General features: G+C 46.4%; 1 protein-coding gene across 3 annotated transcripts in view; it reads left to right on the top strand.

Annotated features, from left to right (window-relative positions):
- The window catches only part of SNX29 (sorting nexin 29), a 535,216-nt gene that overhangs the window by 341,299 nt on the left and 175,987 nt on the right, over nucleotides 1–17,930 (top strand). For all 3 annotated transcript variants that reach the window (XM_041748281.1, XM_041748280.1, XM_041748282.1), the window contains exon 16: nucleotides 5,188–5,304. In XM_041748281.1, the coding sequence (XP_041604215.1) occupies nucleotides 5,188–5,304 (117 nt within the window). The remainder of the gene's footprint in view (nucleotides 1–5,187; nucleotides 5,305–17,930) is intronic.

Below are 17,930 nucleotides of genomic sequence, written 5' to 3'. Positions count from 1 at the left end.
CATGGAAAAGCTTCTGTGACATCGCTGTTTTGCAAATACAGGTTGAAACACTAGTTTTTCTACAATGAGGGACTAGCCCAGCTGCAATTCATAGCTTAGGGTGTAAAATGCTTCCCTTTTGTCTTTACTGGTGGCTCCCAAATCTGGATGGCCAGTGGAATCTTTAAAAAGTAGTTCCTTGGGTTCCCCCTCACTCCCCACCCCCCATCAGTTCCTGAGGGTGAGGGCCACAAATCTCTATTTTTCAAAAGCCCTTGAATTGGCTGATGATTGACTTGCTCTGGGAGCCGCTGGGCTACACTGCACTACTTCCCTTCACCCTTTGGGGCACACTCCTCTCCTTAACCCCCGGAGGGCTTGGCTGTGTCCTGTAGCCCAAGGTGGAGTGCGGAGAGCACAGAGGACGGTAGCCATCCCACCCTGTCACCTCCTGATTCCCACACCTTAGTCTCACAGCCTGGCATCTCTGAGCCTTGAGGAAGACAGGCCCAGCCTGCAGGAGGGACATGAGCGAGGGTCACGTGAGCGGATCGATAGAATTGCCTGGAAAAGGCTCAAAAGCAGGTTAAGACAGATGAGCACTGGCAAGGTGCTCCTCTCTACCTAGATGCAGGTGCAGTGTCCTCATCACAGAGAGAGGGCCTGGATCCCTCACCGCAGCCTGTGTTGGGGGGACCAAAGAACAGCATGTGCATCTTATAAGACTTACGGTGCAGAGACCTCTAAGTGAATGTTCTCACATAGTTTGGGGTATGTGACCAGAAGAGCCTCCATTGCTGTTAAAACTGGGGGCCTGTCTTGGCCCGGTTAATCAGGGAAGTGTCTAATTAGGTAGCTGAGGGGAGGGAGAAGCAGGATTGGCTTGAATGTGATTAGATAAAACATTCCGATATCAAAGGAAATGCCAGAGGCATTTTTTTAAAATTTATAATTCTTTCGTGATTTGGCAGGTAATTATGATAATTCCTGGGATTTTCACAGACTTAAAAGCTTTTTCACAGCCACCTTATTTTTGGAAATCGTCTTCTCTGATGCTCCAGCTGGAGTGGATTGCTCAGTCTCCCGAAGTTCCAAAGCTATCGGCTTCCAAAGCCCAACTCAAATGTCACCTTCCTGATGACGCTTTCCCCCATCCCTTATGCCAGAGATACCAAGTAGGTGTCATCTGCAGGCCAAGTGTCTGATCGGTAGGGGCTGCCTGGGTGCTCCTGTGGGGAAGGAGTGCAGCAGGCGACTAGTGATGTCTGCCAAGGGGCCAGAGGTGGGGAAGAGGAGGTGAGCCCATGTGCTTGGGCATTTAGGTTCCAGCCATTTGGAGCTAAACTGGTGCTCTGGGCACAGGTGCAAGTATAGGGGCTGGATAACTCTGCAACAGATTTGCCAAGTCACCAGGGTGTGGTTTTAAAGGTTTGATAGATGTCGCCAAACAGCCTGTGACTTAGACTTCTTGAATCTTTCTACCCTCTTCTCTCCAACCTGAAGGGCAAAACCCAAAGGGTAACTGATGAGCCTATGCACCTTGTTAATCCATGAGGTACCTCTCAAAATGGCCCTGGGTATAGTGAGCAGGCGGGGGGGGGAGGCTGCCCGGCATGTGCCAAGGCTGGTGGGAGAAGTGAGCGAGTCCTGCATGTTCTCTCTGGGGGAGCCCTTCCCTCATGCCCCGTCCTCTTTCCCAGCCGTCCTCTCTTGGCGAGCTCTAAGTTTATCTGATCTCTGGGGTGTGAACCCCAGGACCTTCCTGCCCCCTCCCCCATAATAAGGCCTGGCACATGGTCAGCAGTTGTGTTGGTGACATTTCCTCACTGGGGGGTGGCGAGCCTCTCTCCACAGCTGAGTTCCTTGGTAAAGCACGTGTGGCCCCTTTGCACCTGGCTTCTGCAGACAGCCCTGTCCTCCATTCCCCTGTTATGTGATCAGCCATCCTGTACATCGAGCTCTCCTCCCCGAGCAGCGCAGAGCTTGTTAGGTGGGGCTGCTCCTGTCGGTGGCACAGTGGCCCCAGGCAGTAGAGAGGGCATTGAATCCCCGTTTTGTAGGTGAGCGGCTTTAGGCTCCTCACAGTTGAGCCTGGCACCAGAGCACACTCTAAGTGATCAGGTGCAGGTCTGTCTGGCACCAGAATCTGAGCCCTTAACTGCCTGTCTCAGCTGGTCCCCAACTCCCGGCCCCAGCTCCGATAACCTCTGGGCCTTTGCACCTGCAGTTTCCTCTGCTGGATATGCCTTTCTCCTCCCTGTCTCCGGGTGACCTCCTGGAGCTCAGCACATCTATGGGACATAGAAGACCTACAAGTCTGCGTAATTTTAGATGCTAGGGGGTGAACAGGTGATGGGGTTAGAGAAAGGCTGATCCTGAGCACGTTTGGGTTTTATTCATCCTTTGGGCAGTGGGAAGCAAGGAAGGTTTTAAACATCATCAGGTGAGAAAATCCGATGTTGCTTTGGGAAGAGCATTCCAGTCTGCTTAGCCAAGAAGGGACTGAAGGGCAGCTAGTGTCTGTCCCATCCCCTGCAAGTCCGTGGCTGCTGAAAACAAAGACTGGGCAGGCAAGACCAGAAGTGCCCTCAGAGCCTCATAGAAACTCCAGCAGGCGGTGGCTGTGCTGCCGGCTTTTGTTTCTATGATCTCCGCTGCTTTTCTGAGGCTCTCGGAGTCTTGAATCCATTTCTAGTTGCACTAGACTTGGAAAGAGTTATTCAAGGAACAGTAAGCTCAGCATGGTTTATGTAAGATCAAAGCTGTTGGTCTCAGTGGCTGCATGTGGGGATATCTAATCTAGAAATTCAGAGTTTCAGAGCTTAGCTTAGTAACAATGAACATTGCAGTTTTAATGATTGGTCAAAATTATTTTATCGGTTTGTCTCCTCAGTTCTACTGGATCTCCTCCACCCCTACACCCTCACCCCCCTTCCCTCGTGAAATGAAAGCTTTGTCTGACGTGGTCAAGTCACTCTTCTGGCTGCAAGAGAGAACCGGGGTTTTGACAGCTCGTGATAAATACTGTTGCAAGCTGGGATGTTTCGATGTTTTATGCATTTATGGAAAATTGTTTTTAACACTCTGGCTCCCCCTGTAAAACAAAGCAAAACAAAGACAAAGTAAAACCCCGTTTTGCTCTGGAAATGCCGGTGGCATTTATTTAAAGCTCTGTTTTGTGGGGGCATGTTAGCAGGTATTTAGCAGTAATATTGGCAAGCTGTGTGTTTCCTGCTTACTGTGTGGTGAATGGATCCTCTGCCCTGAGGAAGCTCATGGAGGATTTATGTGATTTCTAGTATGGAGGATCTGCACAGGCATTATTAGCGATTGGTTATTTGTTTGTGAAAGACCAAGAGAAGATCGTCTTAAGCTTTTTCTATACAAAAGGAATAACACAACTGGGAAATATTCATTTTAGGTCTGTACAAAAAGAAGCTGGTTAAAGGCTCCCTGACTTATCTCCCGGTGTTAATTGCATGGTACTTGCAATGTCTTTTGTGTCATTCTCACTTCACATCTCACCCTGGTTTGAAAGAAGGTGGGCACTTAAGGGACAGGGAGTTGCCACGAACAGGGTTGGAGATTCACGGAGCAAGTTGAAGGAAGCATCAAGATTTGATTGGGAGCCCGGTGCATTTTATGTTGACTGCCTTTAGTTTCAGGTGAAGAATTTTAATTCTTTTACATAGCCCAAGTGGTTATACCCACTGATTAATGGAAGAATGTTCATTATCAGCAAACTAAAAAGTAAGGGAAAATAGAAATAATGGGAAGAAAATATGTCCCTTGACTAATGTTAATATCTTGTTTATTTCCTTTTATGCCTTTTATGCCTTTTACCTTTTATATAACAACATATCCAAAAAAAAAAAAAAAAAGAATGAAAGAAAGAAAAGAGGATGGCCCCTCTTTTTAGTTCTCCTGAGACATTGAGACTTAGGTAAATGATCTTTTCTTTTCCCACAAAACGTCTCCCTATATCCCTTCTTGATTCTGACAGTATGTTTTACATTTTACGTATAGTATTTACATATACTATATTACGTATAGTATCAACGGTCAGATATTTTTTGTCTTGAACATGCTTAGTGCCTGGCTGAAATCTGTGGTGTACAGGATGGGTGATCTTGGGAAAATCAGGGAGATGGGGATGGGGGAGGGTCTGTTGACCTCTGAATTCTCGAGGGATTCTCTTTAAGATGGTTGTAAGATTCTTCTCTGAAGGTTCCTAAAGAGCATGACATCTCACATTTCCCTGAACCGCTCAAATAATTGTAGTTGAATTTGATTTTAAGCCCCAATATGATCACTCAGTAATCAGAAAAATTACTCTCTGTTTTGACCACAGGATATCATTGTGCTTTTTGTAAGTTAATAGCTGGAAAGACACATGGTTCATTCTGTACATCAGTCATAGACTACTTTAGGGGAACCTCTTTTTATTTTTTGGGAATGAGCCAAGGATATTGAATAAACATGCACAAGTTCAGGGGCTCATGGCGGGCCTGAATGGGCTGCATGTGGGCACAGTGTACATGGTGGAATGGTGGCATGTGGCCCAGTGGTCAAGAGCCAGGGCCCCGGAGTCAGTCCTTTGTTAGCGGTATGACCTTGAGCTGCTGCTCCCCTGTGACATCGTTGCCCTTCTGAGAGGCAGGAATAATACCCGCCTCACAGAGCCAGCATCACGAAGATGCAAGGAGCTCACGGAAAGGATTTCCCTAGCATAAGTCAAATAGTGACTGAGAGGTAGTGGTGCTTCTGCTGTGGTGTCAGTCACTGTCACTGTCACCATTGCCACAAGACTTTGGTTCTGTTTTCTTGGTTTTCAGAACCAAGACCCTGATGAACGGAAGTGGTCAGTTATTTCAACTGTGCCCTAAGCGGGGTCATTCTTGGCAGGCACAGCTCTAGAAGAGGAAGAAAGTGTCCATGAAGGATAAAAACCTAAGGCCCCGATAGAGCACTTTCGTGCCCGTAAACTGTGAACTATTGCTTCTGTAGCATTGACATCAACTAGGTCACAGGTGCGTTTGACTTACAGGTGCATTTGCACAGTTCATAGGTAGGTGGTGTTCTGTCTCCCACTCCCATCCCGGTTGCCTTGCCAGCAAGTGGCAGCCCCAGAGAAGGTGGGACCAGGGACTGAGGGTGGGGCATGGGTCTGCCCTCTGAGCCTCACCCTTGGGTGCTTGTGTGTTCCAGGTGGCGGAGATGCACGGTGAGCTGATTGAATTCAACGAACGCTTGCACAGGGCTCTGGTGGCCAAGGACGCCCTCGTGTCCCAGATGAGGCAGGAACTCATTGACCTGCGGGGACCGGTGAGTGCTCCCACCTGGGAAGGTCTCAGCCTCGTTCTTCTGCTTGCCTTGTCTGTCTACGCAGCCTCTGCTGCCCACAGCCACCTTGTTCAGTTTGTTCATCTTTGGCAATGGCGAGGGTATAGAAGAGTACAGGGACTGAGAGAGCGAGTGCTCGTGTACCCACCGTCCAGCTTTCATGTGCATTGACCTTCCCTACACTTGGGTTTGCTTCGGGTGGGAAGGGGTGGAATAAACATATGATACCGAGTCTATTTGAAGTCTCCCCTTTGCAACATTTCCTGCCCCTGCACCCCATAATCAATATTCTGCAATTGGTGTATAGCCCTGTCTTTCCTATTTTTACACTTTGCCACGTAAATTTACATGAGCAACAAACAGTCGTGGGTTTTGTGTAACTTTTACCTACGTGATGTTACTTGTGTGTATCTCTTTGCCTCTTGTTTTTTGTTTGTCTTTAATTCAATATTGTGGTTTGGGGCGTATCTCACACAGATCTAGTATAGGAATTTTAAAACTGTGACCCTCTTGATACTTTGGGCCACTTAGGGTGGTCCCCACATATCTGTGGTTCCACCTGCCAGGATCTGGAAGCAGATGACCCTCTTTCTGATGAGTTGTCAGAAGGTCATTGGTAGCTGGATGCTACATACAACACCTCCATCACTCACCTCCTTCATCTCATCACGTAGGCATTGTTTCATCTTCATGTCATCATGAGAAAGAAGGGAGAATAGAGGCCAATAAGATATTTTGAGAGAGAGGCTGCACTCACATCTTCTATTATAGGGTATTGTTAAAATTGTTCTGTTACATGCTGTTGTTGCTAATCTCTTAGATGCAGAATTTGTAAATTAAACTTTGTCATAGGTGTCACATACAGGGAAAAGCAGAGTATATGTAGGGTTTAGTACTGTCCACAGCTCAGACATCCAGTGTGAGCATCTTGGAATATATCCCCCACAGATAAGGGGGATGATTATAATTACTTGTTCTGGGGACCGTCCTGTGCATCATAGGATGTTTAGCAGCACCCCTGATTTCTACCCACTAGGGGCCAGTAGCACCCCACCCCATCACAATATCCAAGAATGCCTCCAGACATTGCCAGACATTCCCTGAGGGGTGGGGGCCAAACCACCTTGGTTGAGGGGCCCTGGTCGGGTTCATTCACTTCCTTGACTCTTGAGTTCTCTCTTGCACGAAGTACCATGATAATTTTAATCCAGTTTCACTTTAATGCATAGTTAGGTTGTTTGCATTATTTTGCTATCATAAACTGCAATGCTGAGAGCATTTCGTCCTTTAGTACATGTTTGTAATAGCGTCTTCATTTCAAAGCTTTATCGTGTCCAATGTTAGATGCTCACAGATTCAAGAATTTCTTGTATCCTCATCAAGTAGAACTGTCCTCAATGGTACTCGGTCTTGTTTAAAGTTAGCCGCACCCATCTCCCTTCTCTATTATTTTGAATCAGATACTAGGTGTTACTTCATCTCTAGACCTCTTTGTATAGATCTTAAAAAAAAAAAAAGGAAACCATAAATATAATATTGTCATCCCTCCATAACCCTTGATTTCTGTATAGACACTAGGATCCACATGAGATCTCTGTGTTGTCATTGGTTACGTCTGTGTGTTGATTTATTTTTCTTTTAATGTAGTTGTTTTGACTTTACTGAAATATAAGCTGAAATGTACCATCTTAGCTAGTGTTCAGCATTGGTGGTGTGGTGTAGGTATGTGGACATTGTTGTGTAACCCTCACTGCCACCCATCTCCTGAGACTTGTCCTCTTCCCTAGCTGAAGCTCTGTCCCATTAAACCTTGGTGCCCCATTGCTCCCTCCTCCAGCTCCCGCCTACCACCATCCCACTCTCTTTGTCCTTAAATTGAACTGCTTGCTGATGTTTCTGTCTTCATAGAATCTTCCTTCACCACTCTTTCCTTTCTCTTCCTTAACCTGTATTTGTGGAAGACCCTGAGTCCTGTCACCACTTGAAACTGGCTGATGGCACCTCTGCCATGATCTTCTTTGTGCTCTCTGTTGCTTATATTTTCTTGAATTGGCACTTGGGTCTGGGGGCTGGGATGTAGGTGTAATTTTTCTGCAAACATTGCTGTCACTGGGGCCATGTGTTTGGTCAGGAGACACACATAGTCTGCCTGTCTCTCTTCGATCCTGGTGGACCTTTATTAGCACTTCCTACATCCACTAAACATAACAGTGTTTCCCTGAGACCTGTGCCTCAGGGCAAATTTGCTGAGTTGGGTGGTACTTTAAACACCAATGAGTTTTACTTCTTTTTTTAAATACCTGTTTACAATCCCTCTGCGAGTGTGCAGGAGTTCCTGCTGACACTTTGACATCTCTACCAACACTCCCGGGCCTGAGGTGGGTTTTAACTGGTGTTTTTCTTTTTAAAATTTATTTATTCATGAGAGACACACAGAAAGAGAGAGGCAAAGACACAGGCAGAGGGAGAAGCAGGCTCCATGCAGGGAGCCTGATGTGGGACTCGATCCTGAGACTCTAGGATCAGGCCCTGGTCCAAAGGCAGGCGCTAAACCGCTGAGCCACCCAGGGATCCCCAACTGGTGTTTTTCTGATCGTGAGTGAAGTGGACCATCTTGCCATTGGCTAGCTCATATATTGTTTCCATTTCTGTGACTTGGAGCCTGTGCCCATTTCCTGTTGGGTTGTGTGTGTTTTCTTGCTAATTTCTAGCAGTTCTTCTTGTGTCTTTTCAGTTACACATGTTGTGAATATTCCCTCCTGGCCTATGGTTTACTCATGAGCTTTTAATAAAAGTGGAAAATTTTAAGTCTCTGGAAAGGGGAGAATCATTTAATGAGATTCCATCACTCAGCTCTGGCAGTAATCAACTCAGGGTTGATTAAACTCATTCTTACTCAATTCAGCCCCTTCCCAACTCAGATTATTTGGATGCATATCCAAGTCATGATATTACTTCAGTCACAAATAATTCAGTATTTATCACTAAAAGATATTTACAATACCATCATCATACCTAAAAAAATTAATGATAATTCCTCAAATGTCCAGTCAGTGTTCAGTGTTCTCCAGTTAACCTTAGATATATTTTTTAAATTTATTTGCTTTAACCGAATCCCAGTGTGGTACAAACATTGCAGTTGGAGGATAGATGTTTTTAGTTCAGTATTTCTCTCCCCTCCCCTACTCCACCCCTGCCTTTTGTTGTTATTATTGAAAAGCCTGGAGTTTTTAACCGTCTCCTATTTATGATTTTGTTGATTGCAGCCCCATGGTGATCCTTACCATGTTCCTCTGTCCCCTGCCTTTCCTTTGAATTGGTCCCTAGCTGTAAAGTCTGAATGAATTTCAGCCTTTTTTTTTTTTTTTTTTTTGACACCTTGCCCTTACAGGTGGTGGTGTAGTACTTCCATCTGAGGGCACTTGAGCATTGATCTGGAAAGGTGCTGCTGGAGGTGCCACTGGACACCAGACCCTGTTTGTTTATATGATGCCAGCATGTGAATGTTATCTCCTGTGCTTAAAGCCCCGTAGAGCAGTCTTTGATTGGGTTGGTTTTCCTCACTCCTTGCATGTCCAACATGTGTACAAGGTCTTTGTGGATTTCTTTCATTAGGGAGATACATGTTTTCCTAAGCGAGAAACACATTTAGTAGGTACCTATTGTGTATTAAAGAACCCTTTGTGGGAGGTGATTTCATCTTTGTTTAATAGGTTGACTGAGGCTCAGCGAGGTCCCCAGATCTATATCATGGACCTAGATTCAAACTCTGACTTAATCCACAAAGTCTGTTTTCTTTCTCATGCTCCAACTTTGGGGAGTTAGGGAGAACAGATGTGGATGGGTTCCCTTGTGTTACCCATTGCCCTTCCAAGCAAAGTTCCATGGGTCCCTCTGTGTGTACTTCCTGGTTGTGTCCCACATTAAAGACTTGAGCAGCATAACTTCTCATTTTACTGCTATCTGTGGCCCCATAGCTGAGAAAGGACAGTGGGGTTGCAGGAATGGGGAACTCCCTGTGCTGACTTGTATTTCAGAGTGTGAGCAGAACTGGTGTGGGGAGCAGACAAGTGGCTCCCATGTCCCTGCATCCTGGCATACTCCAAGGCCCACCTTACTAGAACAGGACTTGATAGCAGATGAGGACCAAGGAGTGGTCCCGTTCTTTAGAATGGGTTCATTTTGGATCCCAGAGGAATGCCTGTGTGTCCTCAATGCTGAAGGAAAGATAGGTCACTCCTGTCACTGCAGGTACATTTTCCGAGAGTGCCTTCAGGGTATTATTCTCTTTATGGATGATGAAAACAATGAGCCAGCTGGTCTAAGTCAATTCTGATTTTAATAAGATAATATTTATTGAGTATTGTTGCTGCTGTCTTTGAGGCGTAGTGATTCCTGTGGTAGGTGTCAAGTTAATGTGGGGTGGCTCACTGAGTGAAAAAATGGGCGAATGAGTGAAAATCACAGGTAGGAGATGGTGGAGTCCAGACTGTCCTCGGGCCCCTTTGACATGCACGCCCCCCTTCTCTGTGCCAGGACATGCTCCTTTTTGTTTCAAATCTGAATGCCCCATGGGGCAGTGACATCCGTTCTCACAGAGGAGACCCTGACTGTCAGGGGGTGCTTTCCTGGGGTGTGTGTGTGCAGGTTGTGATGGCCAGAGATGTGGGAGAGGAAAGTGGGTGTTAAGGGGCCTGCAGGCTTTGGGAACGGCTGGCCATTTGGGCAGTGACCCCACAGAGGACACTTTGGCCTTGTCATCATTGCCTCAGGCCTGCTCCAGAGTCAGACAGCAAGGGCCAAAGGAAGGAGGAAATCTGAAGCTCAGTTTCAGTTCTGGAGGCTTCTCTTCCTTTGTGAGAAGCATCTGTTTATGGAATCTCTGCCTCTTCTCTCTTCATTTCCACTGGGCCTGGCTCCCTGCTGCCCCTGGATTAGACTGCCTCCCACACCACTGCAGTGTTCTAGGGCCTCAAGGGCACCGGTTTTTGCTTTATCTGGAAACCATCCCAATTTGCTCTTCCAAGTGGGGAGTAACGTGGCATCTCTGGGCCGCTTAGCGAGAGACTTGCCAGTAAAACCACTCAGTGGTGGGAATGTGGCAGGGGCCTGAGCATTTTCATCTCTGAATTCCCAGTGCCTGGCACCACAGCGCACATAGTAGGTACTCTGTAAATGTTCGCTGTGCGACAGCTTCATTTGCACAGAGCCTGGGAGGACTGCATGGACCAAATAATTTTTTTTTTTTTTTTTTAAAGATAGGAGCAGGGACATTGTTTGCTCTCCGTGACAGACTTTTAAGCCAAGTCACTTATTTTAAGAATGAGTTTGGGATTAGGGGTTGAAGTTTTTTCATTTTCTTTTTTTTGAATGTAAGTATTTTTAGGACTCTGCTCATTATTCTTTGTCCCCCTCTGGTATAAGATGTGAATGAATGCCGGAGTTTTTTCTTTCTTTCTTTTTTTTCCTTTAGCGGGGATTTGATTACAGCCCTGAGAATTCTCTGGTAGAACAGCTCCTGTTTTGAATAATAAATGGAGACAGAGAAATAGAACCTTGTAAGACTGTAAGGCATGGAGGTCAATTAAAGTCCCCAGTGGGGAGAGCTGAAGGCTAAGCGACTCATTACCTGCGAGTTTGTTCAGCTCTCAGGAAGCAAACTTGGTCTCACTTTACATAATTGAATCTGGATTCCTCTTTTTTTCTGCCCCTGTGGTGCGTCTCTGTTTCTGTCCCAAGCACCCTTTAATTAGATCCCCTCTCCTGAGGAGGGTCTGACTCGAGGCCTGTAAAATCACTGCCCTGCCCTGACTCAGCATTAGCCCCTGTGGCTTGCTTGCCCGCAGCATCACTGCACTCTTACTTGCCCCCCAACCTTCCCGCCCCATTAGCCATGGTCAGTTGGTGCTTGATGTTGGTGTCCGTTCCTATCCTCTCCCCCTGAGCACGGCCCTATGTGATGGATGGATTAGATCCAGGTTTCGGCTGAGCTAACGGAGGTGCAGAGAGATTTTGTGACTCAGCCTGGGGCATGCAGCTACATGGTAGCAACAAATGTGGACCGAGTCCTTTCTCATTTTTTAAATACCATGCCGCTTATGCTTTCATTTTTTTTTTAACTTTTTTTCTTTTTTTCATTTCAAGCCAAATGTAGTGTCTATTGTGCTCTAGGCCAACACACTGGGTGGTTTCAAAGACTCCCATTCCTCTGTGGTGAAGCTCTCACACCTTCCCACTCCCTACCTGCAAAATGAATCTCTCCCTTTCTTGTCTCCCCATCTCACTTTGTACATCAGAGTGGTTTCTTTTTTTAAGCATACTAATCAGTTCTTCCTGATAGCAAAAGGGCTCTTTTGGAAACTCCGAATCTGGAGAAGGCAGTTTCCCAAAAAGCAGAACCGTGATTCAAAGGGTGTGTAAAGGTGGTGCCTCTAGAAAAGGGGAAGCATGGTGATGGAATAATCTGGAAAATCATTAGACCAGAGTGTGTTCGACAAGCTCTCTTTTGCTGTAGCACTTCTCACTTTTGCCTCGTAGCTCTCCAAAAGAGGTAGAGAGAGCCATGCAATATATGCATTATTTCCTAAAATTAATTCCCCAAGGAGCATCTTTTCTAAGATGTTTTTGGAGGAATGCATTTGGGAAACTTAGGGCCAAGTTACCCACGCACTGGCTGGCAGGGAGCTCACGGAAGCCTCATTTGTCTCCCGGGCCTGCCCTGGCACACCATCCGCGGGAGCTGGAGGGGGCAGGGGGTGAGGCCGTGTGGCTGCGGGGTGCAGCGGGCTGGCTCTGACTGGCCTTCTGCTTGGCCCCAGCTCGCTGGGGCCTTGGTCATCTGGGCAGCACTGTGCCCCGGGCACTCGGGCCTCCTACCCAGTGGCTGCCAGAGAGCAGGTGGTCCTCCTCCTCTCATGTGTTCGCTTCTCTCCTGCTCTGTTTGGTTTGTTCTTCAGTCTCTGTTTCTCCTCCTGTCTCTTGTGCTTCTCGCTTGTCCTCTCCCCTGTGTCTACCTCCCTTCCTGCTCCTCTAGCTCCTTCTCTGCTCCTTCCTTTGTCCCTCGGCCTCTACCCGTCTTCATCTGTGGCTCTCTTTCTCTGCCACTTCCTGCGTGTGCCTTGGTCTCCGGCTGCCTGCCTGTCTCTTGCCCGTGCCTGAGCCTTTCTCTGCAGCCGGCTCTGTCTCTCGCCTCCCTGCTCCTTCCCACCTTCTCTCCTTCTGTGAGCATTTGCGTTGCTATGTGGCGTGAAGATGCTCACTGTTCGACAAACTCACATCCCTTCTATTTCCTCTTCCTCGTCCGACTGGTGTGTTTTGCGCCGGGCCCCTGTGAAGTGGCTTAGGATCCAGTTCCCTGAATGCCTTTGTGGACTCTCCCCTCTTGGCCGCTCCCCTCCTGAGCCCTGCGCCCTAGTCTGGCTTTCCACAGCACTTGGTGCTGCGGCCTTTGTCTCACTGTCTTAACACTTTTGTGTTGAACTTTGTTTCCCTTGCAGACTGATCACTTCCCTGAGACAGGGCTCCATGTCCATGTCCCTCTTCTTGGGCCGGGCCCACAGTGTCCCTCATGGAGCCTCTGATGCGGTATCCATGGTAACACTCTGTTAACCAGGATACTTGATTATCCATTAAGGTGCTTTCCTGGTTTCTACCAGATAACAGATTTGCTGTTAATCCTTGCTCTAAGCTGCTTGGTGTTTCCACGGGATACCTTCTTCTACTGTTGAAATGACTGAGCTAGTGGTGGGAGAGGAAGACAAGTAATTTAAAATTCAGGGGTGAGGTGGAAGGAGGAAAAAGAACCTCATCCCAAGTTTTTTAATATGGCTCACTTTGAAATGAAATGCTTCCTGGGACTGTCTTGGTATCGTTAAAGCCTTCAGAGGGAGTGATCTCATTTGGGGGCTGATGCTATTTAAGTAGAGAAGCTTAATAAGAAATATATTTTTCAGCTGGGTGACACTTGCAGAATATCTAATGATCAAGTACCAAATTGTCTGCGGCCCCACAGCAGCTCTAAACATCGTGTTCCAAATTATAAGAGGCTTTTAAATTCAGTACTTGGACCATCAGTGTTTTAATCGTCTACCGTCTTGAAGGAGATTATTTTTAAAAGTGCCATTTAAGAGAGGCTACTAAAAATATGTCTCACATAGAGGCTTAGCTTAGAAATGTTAGTTTTTGACACAAAATCATCCAGAAAGATGCTTGCAGAACCCGCTTTAGACCTCTCTGTGTCCCAGAATAAAAGCCCCTCTTGGAGTCCAGCATCTTATTCTGTCCAGAGGCAAATACCCTGAGTGATCACATGCACTTTGCTGGTAAAGCAGAGCGTTCTCCAAATTGCCAGTCTGCCTCCCCACTGTGCCTGGGTTAAACTCTTGTCCCTGGTTTATGCCTGGCTTCTTACCATGGGTAGGTGGGTTTCATGGGAGAGCCCCGGGGGGCTACAGTTTACGGTTCGAGTGGGCAGCGCCTGGCTACCCAGGGCTTATTATGGGTGCAGAACTTTGAAAATACATTTTCATGAGGATGAGAGTTTTGTGTCTGCTGGCAAATGCAGCATGTGCAAGCTTTGCCCCAAAGCGGGTCTCATATTGATGCAAATAGGAAACACTGGCAAGGTACGGAATAGTCCAGATTTATACACCTGGTGCTCCGTAATGATTTCAGCTGTGCATTGAGCGAGGGATTTGCTGCACTGGCTGCGACTGCCTGTCGGTCTCTCATGTTTCGTGTGACTGTCTCATGCAGCACGTGGGCACATTGTGGGAATGTGGCGGATGTGGAAGGTGCGGGCTCTGCCCTTGCAGAGGTCAAAGACTAGAATCTATTTTATGTGGCTTGCATCTCTCTGGTTTGGCTGCTTTGTAATTTGGTTGGAGATAAAGGTCTACGTGGGGGTAACTCTGACACCTGTCCTGCCACTGATTCTGAAAAAATAGAAGCCAAGATCACGAGGTGGCTTTTGACCACCCATCTTACCGATTCTCTCTTCCCCAGCACAGCTTTGTGAACGGCTCCTTTGAGTCGGCTGCCCACAGTGCCACCAGCCCCACCAGCCAAATTGGCAAGCAGTGGCAGCCAAGATGCTCTTGTGCTCAGAGCCCCTGTACCCCCTTTTATGTGCCATCAAGTCCTTCCTGAAATGAGCCTGTTGTTTGTTTTCATCTGACCCAGATGCTCACATTCGCATGAACCAAAATCCCATGCTCAACACACACACATTATTGGTGCCAGCAAGGCCCACTGTTATTTATGTAATAAGGTAGCTATGATCTCACTCTGCCTTCTGTGGAAGCTGCTCCCATACTACATCCCTGCCTCCCCCAAGGGTAGCAACCTCAAGACCCTGGGTTGCTTTGCTCCTGACCATTGTGTGTTTTATTGGCATGTAGTTTTCCCTACATAGGGATGTCATTAGCTTGGTAGAGGGGTTCCTGTGATTAGGATACTGTAAAGGTTGCTCTGGGCTAGGACCTGTGTGCCACATGGTCAGACTGCAGTGCTGTCTGGACTCATTTTTGTCATCTTCAAAATGTGGATAGTCCCAACCTGTTCCATTCTGTCACCACCATGTCTTCTAAGCCTTTCTGACCAAGACACATCCGTTAAATGCCAACTTATTCTGCTTCTGCTAAATTAACACAGTATTTCTAAGTATACATGACCACATAGTAGTACTTATACAAACTCTATAACTAGATACATCATATGTACTTATTCCTTAATTTAATAAATTTTTCTCTGTGATAATAGAGCTCCCTTCTGATTAGTTCTATCTTTCCTACTAATTGTATATGACTTTCTTCATGTTTGTTAGGTTTCTTCCTAGTATTTATAATCTTTTTTTTTTTTTTTAAGGCCTATCTCTACTTCTCCTCTTCTGGCCTGTCATAAACTGAGGGCTGCTGTGTTGGGCAGTGAGCAGTTTTAGCAGAATGGCATGTAGACCTCAAAATAACCTAGCAGTTTGCTCTGGAAGCTTTCCCCATCCTCTTTAAGTGCATTTATGTTTTTTCCAGTAAAAAGGAAAAATGCTGTTTTTGTTCTGTGTTTCATGGATGTTGAATCCCTGGCCGGTTGGTTTATGGGATCCAGAGTACATTATGCCTAGATATGTTGTGGTTAGATTGGAACAGATGCATCTTGGTAAAGGGATCCCTGATTAATTTGATAAAACCAAACTATTGGTTCCCTTGATCTGTTCTTTTGGAAATGACCTCTTCCTGAAGGATGGGTGCCATCTTGGAATTGCCCATCAGGTTCTTGGCCCTTTTGCCCATGGTAACTGCAGAGTGGCTGCTCCTATTTTTGAGGAAAATTATTTTATTGACTAAGATTCAGATTGTTATCTACCAGATACTCAAAAACTGGGGAGTTTGTCCATACCAAGATGGGTGATTGTGCTTTGAGGTAAGCCTGGTGGTGTCAGCTGGGCAGTTGGGATCTGACTTGACCAAGGTTTCTGATAAAATTGGAAAAACCTAGGTCCCCTTTCTCCTGGGAAAGAGGCTCTCCTTTTGGTTTCCTGGAGCATCACGGCCTTTGGCAGGATGAGTGTGTCACCTCTGTAGGGAATCACTCCCTCCCACTACTGCAAGGCTCACAGCCATCTGTTGCCCCCAGCGCCTTGATACAGTGCCGGTGTTTCTTCTAGCCTTGTTGGAAAGAGAATCGGGCAGATGCTGGAGCAGCACCTGACTCACACCGTCTTGCTAACCTCTTACTGCTGGCTCTGGGGTCACAAGGTTCTGCTGCCCCTTCCATTTGCTGTTGCTCTTCATACTGTGGGAAGTGCCTTGCTTCTCTGCCTTTTGTCTTTCAGGAGACAGTTTCAAGTTTTTTTCTAAGTTGTGTAAACAAAAATACATTTTTGGAATAAATTATATATAAACTGTGTATTGAACAGAGTAAAAAATACACGTCCCTCCCCTAGAGATTGCTCCTACGAAGAGGTTTGGTATCTATCCTTCCCATACACTCTTGTGTTCACATACACTTCACATTTTTTTTTTTTAGAGAGATTTATTTATGTATTCATGAGAGACACTCAGAGCAGATACACAGGTGGAGGGAGAGGTTGGCTTCCCATGGGGAACTCAACACGGGACTTGATCCCAGGACCCTGGGATCACAACCTGAGCCAAAGGCAGATGCTTAACCACTGAGCCACCCAGGCATCCCTACTTTACGATTTTTAACAGCTGGTTGAGTCTTGGCTTTCTCCATTCATAAGCATGAGTTGGCATCTCCTTCCCTCCTGCTCTTCCGCATCTTTCCTAGCCCTTGAAGTCCAGCTTGTTTCCCAGCCCCTTTTGGCCCTGTCAGTACTGAGTTATTTTTATTTGTGACTTCCTCTGCATTCCTATAATCCTCCTTTCCTCACTGGGCTACCCATTTTGTCTGCTTTTCTTATGCCATCCTTTGTTTATGAATTTGTTCTGTTGAGCTCTACCCAGTTAAGTCTTTCTATTGGACACACATTCATTCTGCAGTGGAGGGGACGCAGAGATATGTTCACACATAATTGTGATGGAGGAGGATTATGTGTGATGGTTAGTTCTCAAGACACATTTGTTGAGTAAACGCATTAACAAACAAGAGATGGAATTGTGTGGGATGGGTGTAATAGTAGCACAGTGGTGGGTTGAGTGAATGATGGGATTGGCAGGGAGGGCTTCAGAGAGGAAATGCTGGAGTTGGGTTTTGAGGATGAGTAGAGATCAGTCAGGAGGACGGGCCTGCAAGACTGAGGGAATGGTGGTGTCAGCATGGTTCCTTTACAGACATTATCCACTGGTTTGGCAAGTATTGTTTTGCTTTGGCATCAGATAATGAAATCCTTAAAAAAAAAAAAAATGGGAGTGGCATTTATACTTCAACCTATAGCAACAGATTACATTTATTTGAGCACTCACTGTATACCAGATTCTTTCCCAAGTGTTTTATGTGCAGCAGCAAGTGCATGGAGTAAGTACCCTGGTTTCCACTTCAGGGACTAGGGAACTAAGGCAGAGGCACAGTAGGGACTGTCCCCAAGTCCTTGTAGCCAGTAAGTGATGGGGCTGGTAAGTATCCTACTCTTTCAGTCTTCATATGCTCATCTTTAAATAGGACTGGCGCTGCCCACCAGAGAGAGTTGTATAAGGTTTGAATTAAATGAAATACTGCTTCTAAATGATTCAAAGTAGTGGGTCACATATTACCTTATCCTAACCCTTAGTAAAATAGCACCCCGTGCTTTATTTTTCTGCACAGCCCTGACGGCTAGTTGGCATAGCGTTGTTTATTTACCGTCTCTCCCCTTCATCCTTTTATCCATGACTGTGTCCCCAGGGCCAGGTAGAGACTATGAAATATTTGCTGAATGAACGACTATTAGTTTGTACTTCTCACCGGAGCGTCCTGATTGTGGGTGCCCAGAAAATACTGGGTGAACGTGACCGTTGCTAAACATTCTGTACCCATTCCACACACCAGTGAGGGACCACAAGTGTATGTGTCACAAGATGATCAACATTGGCTGTTTTCCTTTTTTATTTGCTGTCATGTGTAAGGAGCTATCATATGTCTCCCGCCTCTGTTTTTCCTGATGTCTCGATTTA

This window comes from Vulpes lagopus, chromosome 3, assembly GCF_018345385.1.
Source record: "Vulpes lagopus strain Blue_001 chromosome 3, ASM1834538v1, whole genome shotgun sequence".
Classification (NCBI taxonomy): domain Eukaryota; kingdom Metazoa; phylum Chordata; class Mammalia; order Carnivora; family Canidae; genus Vulpes; species Vulpes lagopus.
Note: the sequence above shows the minus strand (reverse complement) of the source record. Positions and strands in the feature narration are given on the sequence as shown.